This window comes from Lepidothrix coronata, unplaced genomic scaffold, assembly GCF_001604755.1.
Source record: "Lepidothrix coronata isolate B3197 unplaced genomic scaffold, Lepidothrix_coronata-1.0 Scaffold181, whole genome shotgun sequence".
In the NCBI taxonomy this organism is placed as follows: domain Eukaryota; kingdom Metazoa; phylum Chordata; class Aves; order Passeriformes; family Pipridae; genus Lepidothrix; species Lepidothrix coronata.
Window position 1 is genome coordinate 1633879 of NW_016690361.1, and position 9446 is coordinate 1643324.

The 9446-nt window shown below is 42.1% G+C and overlaps 1 protein-coding gene across 3 annotated transcripts; it reads right to left on the minus strand.

Moving 5' to 3' along the window:
• Positions 1-2799: 2799 nt before the first annotated feature.
• RBM12B (RNA binding motif protein 12B) lies at positions 2800-9190 on the minus strand. Of its 3 annotated transcripts, none has more exons than XM_017830587.1 (3): positions 9099-9190; positions 6158-6203; positions 2800-5461 (listed from the first exon to the last, which is right to left on the minus strand). In XM_017830587.1, the coding sequence occupies exon 3, from the start codon at positions 5431-5433 to the stop codon at positions 3334-3336; it is 2100 nt and encodes a 699-aa protein (XP_017686076.1). In that variant the 5' UTR covers positions 5434-5461; positions 6158-6203; positions 9099-9190; the 3' UTR covers positions 2800-3333. The 3 variants fall into 3 exon arrangements, with proteins under 3 accessions (XP_017686076.1, XP_017686077.1, XP_017686078.1); XM_017830588.1 differs by having other exon boundaries at positions 9095-9176; XM_017830589.1 differs by having other exon boundaries at positions 9051-9099.
• Between the last annotated feature and the right edge of the window lie 256 nt (positions 9191-9446).

A 9446-nucleotide genomic window follows, 5' to 3' on the forward strand; every position in this document is an offset into this window, starting at 1 on the left:
GGCAACTTTGTCCTGCATGTATGATGTCTTAGGTTTGCCCATTGCACAGTACTTGTGTGACCTTGAAACTACAGATGAAAAGTCCCTGATTAAAATACTTTAGAACCAGAAGAATAATTTAGAATGTAATTACAGAATTAAAAGATACTTCTGCAAAGATTTTTCTTGTGGCATAAGTGCTTGCTGCAAGACTGACATTTCTCATTCAAATGTATTTTTGACTACTAACACCTAGATGATGCAGGCTTGTATCAATCTTGCTAAGAATATTTTGCCACTCTGTTGAAAATGCTGGCACATTCCTTTTGGGATTAAGGGTTATCTTCTTGTACTAACCAGACTGTGCTGTTACAGCTTCCCTGAACACCTCAAGCTGCTTTGGTAGGCGATCACTATTTCTAGTTCTTGACGATAGAGTCTGTTCTCCTTTACACCAGAATTTTTGGACAATGGTAGCAAAAGCAACTTCAGAGAAGGCATAACTAAAGAAACTTGCTGTGTGGCATAACTAAAGAAACTTGCTGTGTTTTATCAACGTCACAAACTGCAGCATTTCATTTTTTATTCTTTTACTGTGTGGATGGTACTTAAAAAGAAAGAACAGTATTTCAAGCCATGTAATTATAAGATGGTTTCTGATTTGTCCATTGTACCAAAAGTACAGTGCCTTCAAGCCACTATACATCTAAAGTTATATAACCCTATTATCAGGAAATACTGCCACCACACCATGCACCTGTACCAACTATTCAGGCAGAATCGGAATATAATGCCTGTATATACACATCTCAGTGGAGAAGGGGAACAGAGAAGGACAGACACACACAGAGCCAAAGCACCAATCAGATAACACCTATAAACTAAGAATCAACTATCCTAGTAACCTTATTATTTCACTGATACACTGGCATCCCTTCCCAATTTCCCTATGCTTCAAGTTCATCTGTACATACTTTGAAGTACAGTTTTTGTATTTATAGACCTTGAAAAAAGAATTATTTCTTTGGCCTGTCAATCAAACATTTCAGATAAACTAGTCATAAACTCTAATCTGGCTTTAAATTAAATACAAATTAGCTATAGAGCAATCAGAAAACCATTTTTAAATGCCTCAATTATGACCTCTGCCATTACAAGCTTTATGATTCTTTTTTATATGTTTACTAAGGGGGGGGGGAGTTTACCATCCCAAAAATTAATGGTATTTTATCAGTAATTACTCTTAAATTCTTTGAGAACAGGTGTTATTTCTAAAAGACATTCTCATGCTTTACTGGCAAAAAAACCTACTAAACTCTCCTGTCTTTCCAGCCTCCAAGTTTGAAATATCCTGTTGTATAGTAGCTGGAAGAACTTTAAAACCAGCAAATGATCTAAAGCTGACTAACTGGAGAAGTTACTTGCATTCATATTTACAACACACCTTAGTAGTAAAAACACTGGCTTACAAAAATAATCACAATGAAGTTTTCAACATAATGATAATGTCAGGGAAGTTCATTTTGAGGATTCTCATGTCTTTTACCTGCAAAGTCTTCTCTTTGATCTCCTTGATCTCTTTCATAGTAGCTATGAAATAAAAGCACAACCTTGTGGGTTTTATTTTAATGCCCTTTAAATTTACAGGATTCAAAACCATATGATTCTGAAGCTAATTCCTACCAGACAGCAAAAAACTGAATATCAAGTGTTCAGAATTTAAACTTAGCCACATTTTTTTTTTTTTTTGCTACATACACAGACCTTGCATTTTCATTCAAAATGCTTTTTTCTGGGCACTTAAAATAGAGAATAATATGCAGAGGAAATAAAGCTACACTAACCTTTTAAAAATTACAGAACAAAAAATTCTCTTGATTTTGTTTGCTTGTATTTAACAGTTCATTTGCAAGTTTAGCAACTACGATGATGACTTTACATAAATAAAGCAGTTAAAATTTGATCCACCAGGGAGGGGGATCAACCACAGGCTGCCCAGAGAGTTCCGTTCTTAGAGCTATTAAATACTGAAGGCCTTGAGTAACCTGTTCTAGCGGACACTACTTTGAGGAAGGGGTTGGACTAGAGACCTCCCTACTCCATGAATTTATGATTTTTTGTATTGCCCAAGCAAAGGTTAAAAGTTTTCACTGCCAAGTTGCAACTTTGCTGTCCTAGTCTGAGGGGACTAAAATTCATGAAATTCTTTAGTACTCCAAATACTATCTTGTACAGTTGCAATGTGAACAAAAGTCCTTACCCACACAACCAAAGTTTCCAACTAAGCCTGAATTTTGAACATGCAGCTTTTCCAGGCTAGCTTTTATTTCTTCCTAAAATTTAAATATGGTGGTACCAAACCAATCTAACCAACATATTCTAAATGCTGACATAAGCATTTATTTTATTACAAAAGAAAATAACATAGTTGGTTGTCAGCTTGGTTACCATGACAGATGTTAGTTAAAACTAATCAGATTGACCTGGAGTGTATCCAAACATCATCAGCAAACTAGTATTCACATTATGCAGCATGTGGAGATAAAATGAAGACCACTGAATCAGAATTCTTGATCTGATTTCAAGATTCATTTTCTGCCTCAAGGTACTACAGTGAGCGAGAGGAAAACCTGCCCAACTCATTAATACAGACTGAAATCTCTGTAAACTAACTACCTTTTCTTCACTGTGTTGACAAACTGTAACAGTTCACTCTTCCCAGAGGAAGTAGCCAGCATCATTCTCACCAAGACCCACATCTGCTGAGCATAATAGTTGAAACCATTAACTATCCAAGTTTTAAATAGAAGACACACATTTAAATGGCAATTTCCTTTTTATTAAAAAAAAATTGCAAAGCCAGCTAATGTGAACAGGAAGCTCTTTTTTCTTTTTTTAACAGAAACGCCTGCAAACACATGAAACCGAATAAAACCTGAAGTTTACACAAAAACAAAACCCAAAAAATAAAAATCATTCACCTTTTAAATTTTAAGCTAACCTCAGTAAGAAGTGTTATTTACTAATGCAGGTAGCACTGAAAATCTTCTATTTGAACCATTTGCGTGGTCAGTCAACCAGCATTTATATTTTTATTTGATGCAAAGACAGAGGACGTGGAATTAAACTAAAAAAAAACCCAAAGCATTACAACTCCATCCCTTTAGACCTCGATGTGTGACTTCCAGTGTCCTACAAACATTTCAACCAAGAGCTAAACAACTGAACTGGGTATTATTTACAACCGTTGATGGAAACTGTTTCTTTTGGATGTTCCAGGAATTAAAAAAAGTTAAAATAACTGTCAATACTGTCAAACCGAGAATGTTTTACTATAGAGCATCTTTTCCTCCTTTACAGCAAGCTCAACTTAACTTTCCGTGGACCAATCGGCCTATCATTCAGTTCATTAATAGCAGCCATAGCTTCCTCATAGTTTGTCATAGCAACAATGGCATCACCAGAAGGTAATCCTTGTTCATTGTACTGCACAGAAACTGACTCCGGAATCACTCTGTAGCCATAGAAAAAATCCAGAATCTCATTAGGAGTAGCTTTAAAAGGCAAATTTTTCAACAGAATAGGAACAACACGTTCAGAACCACCACTGAAATTCGGATCCGGCATAAATCTTCCTTCAGGAAAATTTCCCATTTTATTATTCCCAAACTCCATTCTGCCAAAAGGTTCACTGTCACCACTGAAATCCATGAGGGGTGGTGGACCTCTAAAATCCTTAGGAGGGCCCATGAAGTCCTCAGGGGGGTGTCTAAATTCAGAATGATGCCTAAAGTTCCCGGGGGGACCAAATGAATGCATGGGTGGCCCTTGTGGTGGCCCAGATGGTGAACTGACTGGACGGGAAAGCTCACCTCTGTCATATGGATGTGAATAACCATGCACTTGATTCGGTGCAGATAATGGTACAGATACACCAAACTTCTGCATCTGCTCTTCAGATATAAGTCTTATTAATACCTCTGTTCCCAAAAATGTTTGACGATTTAAATTTTCTGCTTTCATGGCTTGTTCTTCAGATTTAAACTTCACTAGTGCTTCTCCCAGTCCAAGTCCTTTCTCATCATAGAGTAAATAAATATCATCTTCATCAATATCAAATCTTGCAAAGAACTTTTGCACTTCAATTTTTGACACATCAAATGGAAAATTCCTGACATAAACACATATCTTAGGGCTGGAATGACCTTCCCGGTAACTTTTTTCTGATATAGCCTGTCCAGGATGATCTCTGTCTAGTGATCTTTTTCTCTCACAAGAATCGATTATTTTCAACATTGACTTTCTTGAAATTGGAAAAATGTAAACAGGACGATTGAGAAGAACCTTTCTATGACATTCCAAAGCAGCCTGGTATTCTCTCTCACTCCTTAACATCACAAAGGCATCTCTAGTCCTTTTCTGATGCTTATCTGTTAGAATCTTGATCTGTTTGCTGGATATATCCAGATCAGGGAAAAAATCTCTCAAATCTCTCTTCTCCACATTAAAAGATAGATTTCTTAAGTGTATGTAATATTCCTGGCTGGGAGATGAACGAGAACGCGTTCTTTGTCTCCTTGGTGATCTTGAACGAGAACGCCTCCTTGAATGCATGTAGCCTGAACTTTTTGGAGAAAGGTCTTCGCAGAAAAAGTGATCCATTTCATCTGGCACATCCACCGTCCCACCACATTCAACCCACCGTTCCTCCGTAGTTGGACTAATTTCTATAAACCTCTGACCCATGTACTGTCTGTGACGTTTAAGTCCTTCCAAGGCATCACCAGGTGTAGCACATTTTACCAAGCAATCACCATTGTTTAAACCATTGCGGTGCTTTATCAGAATCACTCCATCCACACATATCCCAGAAAGGAAAGCACGTACTTCCACTTCTGTTGCAGCGTAAGGTATACCACGTAGAAATAAGTAACAGTCATCTGGGTTAAATGGGTGAGAATCCTTTCTTAACTGATAGTTTGACTTAGGTATACCCATATCACCGTGTCTTGTGCCGTTGGTATGGAAACCAGCCTCTAGGCGATTTGGTGGCCCGTAACTAGGTTTTCTTATTCCTTTTGGAGAAGCTGTGACTAAATGTGGCATGTCTCCAACACTTGATGCACCAGAACCATTAGTACCTGCTCTTCTAGAGCTAGACATAGTTTCTCGTCCCCCACGGTCAAATCGTTTCCGGCTCATTTCTATGGTACTCTGCATTTCTGCCTTGCTGCTGAGAAAGAGCTCTACGCGTGAGTCCTTGATAAACCCTCCTGAACAGCTCATGGCACGCCGTGCATCTTCATCTGTTGCAAATATAATAAAAGCCTCCCCAAGCTCTCCTCCAATAATATGCACACCTCCATCAGGAATATTCAATCCCAAGAAGAAACGACGAATATCTGGAGGACCCGCAACAACAGGAAGCCCCTGTAAACGGATGACTACAGCCATGCTGAGCTCAACCCACAGCAAAAATCACCTGCAGACAAAAAGGTACACATGATAGCACGTCTTTAGTACTCAGCTATTACAGTATCTTATCATTTAAGAAGCTAGAGCCGTTTTAATGAATGCCCTTGTCTCAATCGAGAGAGAAGGTATCAAAACACCCACAAGTTCAGAAGAACAAGATTAAAATAAAGTTCACTGAATGTTGATTAGTCAGAACAATCAGCTACTCCACCAGCACACGTGCACAAATCTATCGATATTCCCTATCCTAAGGGCAACAAAATCCACCTAAGTCATTCCTCACCATCCGCAATACCTAAAGAACACATCAAGTCTTTCATGGCATAGTGACTGTATGCCAGAGATCTCTGCCCAGTCCTAAGGAACAAAAAAATCCTGTTTCCTTTTGAACAGGACACTAGTTGATAAAAGGAGAAAGGAAAAAGAATAACTATGTCATTGAAAATGACATAATTCACAAACAGTGATGCCTTTACTGCTTTGACAAGTTGCTCTACCCAGTGATCAGTTCTGTTCAGTAATGTATGTTTTCTCAGCATTCAAAGAAGTTGTCTCTTTGACGTAGTCAGAGTATTAACTGCAGCAGCCACGAGCACTCAGGAGAGCATATCCTAGTTCCCAGCCACAAGTACGTGAGGAAAAAAGGCTGTGTATGATCTTGTCACAATACTCACTGAGAAGTGTTAAGCTTTTAGCAGCTTACCTGTTTCTGCTTTGGAGACCTGATAAATTCTGTAAAATCAACTTAACTGTGGAAAGAAAATGAAACATAATTAATGGCTGATACCTGTACTTTGCTTTACATACTGCGCTACACTGCTGCAGCTCATCCATAGCAGTGGCTACACTAAAGCCAAACATGTTATGAACCCATGTGAAGAACTCCTTCCACGATCCAAGATGCTATGCACTGCATCTTTGTGTTTCCATTTCAGAAGCAAAAGAAATTCAAAATTTAAGTTGACTTCTGGAAACGATGAAAATACGATGAGATTACTTGGTCATTGGTTGTGCCACACTGAACTGTTGCAGTGAAACAGACTGCCAGTGTATCGAGGGAACAACTCTCAACTGAGTCCTTGAAGGATCCTTAAGTCCATCTCATGAATAAAGGACGTGTCCATTCTTCTGAGATCCACCTGGTTTCAAGGTTCACAAGAGTATGCTACTCATCAGTCCAGCACTACACTTAATGTACACAGTGAAGACCATCAAATGAAAGAGCAAAATATCCAACAAGGACAAACTTTGGAAAGTACCTGAATTTACAAAGCCAACTTCAGTATTTTCCCTGTATCTTTACTGTACTGCACTGCTGTTCACACATAAGAAGGAAAAAAGCTCTACTACACTGACTTAAACATACCCTGATTTTCAACATTATCTAACATCACAAATAAATAGCACAGTACTCTGAGAACAAACACAAGCTTCTGTAGCAAATTACTGCATCCCTTTAGAACAAACACAACAGCCCAACACTCCAAGCATTTGACAAATCCCTCCTACAAACCAAAACCCTTGCTCAAAGCACCAGATCCTGGTGACAAGTCATCTATCAATAACTGTAACTGTCACTCCAACTGAACTTAGCAAAACAAGAACAAAGTCCAAATTCTCTAACTAATGGGTTTTATGTCACTTCTACATCACCACTTTGCAAGCACAACAGAAAACAACTGCCTATTTAGTAACTTCTCTAAAGACCATCTGTTCTCTGTACTTTTGTGGCAAGTCGACTCCAGCCAGCAGCCAAGCACCCACACGGCCAATTGTGCACTCCTTGTCCCCATCAGCAGGACGGGAAAGAAAATAGGAAGAACAAAGTCAAGAGAACTCGTGGGTCAAGTTTCATCAGTGAGAAGAAAAATGCAAAACAAAGAAAATCACTCATTACCTCCTACAGGCTGACTGATGTCCAGCCTACCTTCAAATAACAACTGCCTTGGGAGCCAAGAAAAAAATCCCCTCGGGCAACCAAAACCGTCAAAATATTTCTTCCTCTACCTCAGTTTTTGTTGCTGAGCATGACGTTACATGGCACGGAATATCTCTTTGGTGAGTTTGGGTCAGCTGTCCCAGCCATGTCCCCTCTCAGCTTCCCGCCTATACTCAGCACACTCGCTGGAGTGGCAGAGTAGGGAAAAGAGATAAAGCCTTTGCACTGTTCAGCCACAGCTCAAAACACGATGCGCTGTCAACATTCTTTCAGCCACAAATCCAAAACACTGAACTGTACGGGCTGTTGTGAAGAACATTAACTCCGTCCCAGCCAGACCCAGAACTTTACGTCTCTTCTCAACAGATGCAACGGCAGTGCCAAAAAGCATGAAGAATTCAAGGGTAGAATTTTCATACAGCACCGTCGTGTCTTGAAAAACCAAATCCATTGCCCTGCTACTTCATGATGTATTTAATCTGTAGTACTCCTGGATTTCACAACTCCACATTCTTATCCCAATTTTTAAATATCATTCACAACAGCTCTCCTCCGTATTTCTTTGGTGATAAAGAGCAAGTTCTCCACGATGCACCAGGGACACAACACACAACCTTCAGCGGTGAAAACTAGACACAGTGATTCCAGATCATGTGATCTCTAAGAAGTCCACAAACAAAAATGCAAGTTCAAATAATAAGTTCTTACTGACTGGATATTAAACAATCAAGCGTGGGTAGAAAGTACAGACAAGCCATCCAACAATTTAAAGTGAATGACCGAAAGCAGTCATTTGTCATGAAAAGTAAGACCAATTCATTAACTCAGCAGAGACTCAGAGAGCAAGGATTTGGAGAACAGATTGACAACTTCATGTCACCAATTTAAAAGCACGGAAGCAAACACAGTTTTATGAAATTTTATATTTAAACAAAGCTGACCAAAAAACACTACTATACCTATTCTTCCACAGCCTCGAGAAATTTCAAATACCATTAAAGCCATTAAAATAAACCCACAACTTGTAAACACTGTGGGAAACTAAGCCTGCACTAGACCAGTATTTTAACCACAACGTTCAGAGATTACATTATCTGTATGCAAGCTAGAAACAACATACGCAGAAACACTCTGACTATAAACTGGACCAATGTAAAAATAACCGGTAGATCAGAGAAAGATTTCTTATTCTGTTCTTCAGAATAAGCCTAAACAGTGGAAGCAGGATGCTGCTAATGGCACTTTGCACATCGCTGGAGGAAGACGCAACTGAGCTCTGTAGCTGGGCCGGCTGGGAGCACCGCTCACTCCGAGCGCCACCGCCGCTGCAGGACCCGGCCGGGCCGGAGCGCGGGGCCGCGGGCGGTAGGACGGGGCACGGGCGAGGGGGACGGGCCGAGGGGAGGCCGCCCCGCGCCACACGCGCTCCGGGCCCAACAGAGCTGGTCGTGCTCCGCCGTCACGGAGAAGCCCAGCCGCCTCTCGGCACCGGACAGGGCTGAGGGAGTCACCAGGAGCGGGGAAAGGGGGTGGGAAAGCCGGCGGCACGAGGAGGCCGCGGCCCGGGCAGCGGCCGCGCAGCGGTTCCGCGAGAGTCGAACTCCCGGGAACCGGTTCCCGGCGCAAACCCCGCGCCGCCCTCAGCCACACGCCGCACACGGAGGAGGCGGGCGCTGTCCCTCACGCCATCCATCCACGCACCCACCGGACTGGCGCTCGGACGGACTCCGCAGCTCCCGCACGGCTCCGCCAAGATGGCGCCGCCGTCGCTGCCCCCCCCCCACCGAGGAGCGGCTGCGCCGCGCGAGCGCTTCCGGCCCGCGAGCCCTGCCGCGCGCCGCGAGCGCGGGGCTGCGCGCGCACCCTGCGGGCGGGGCGGGAAACGCCGCTGCCCCGTGACCCCGCCCCCTCCCGCCTCTGCCGCGTGTGCGCCACCTCGCGCGCCCCCATTCACCGTGATGCCCGCGCGCGCCGCAGGTAATGCGCATGCGCCTTGTGGCCCGGGGGCGGCCCTGTGGTCCCGTTTAAATAGCGCTGTATAATGACCAAACTG

Coding starts and splice junctions, on each gene's coding strand:
- RBM12B (XM_017830587.1), bottom strand. CDS start 5,433: ATGGCTGTAGTCATCCGTTTACAGGGGCTTCCTGTTGTTGCGGGTCCT.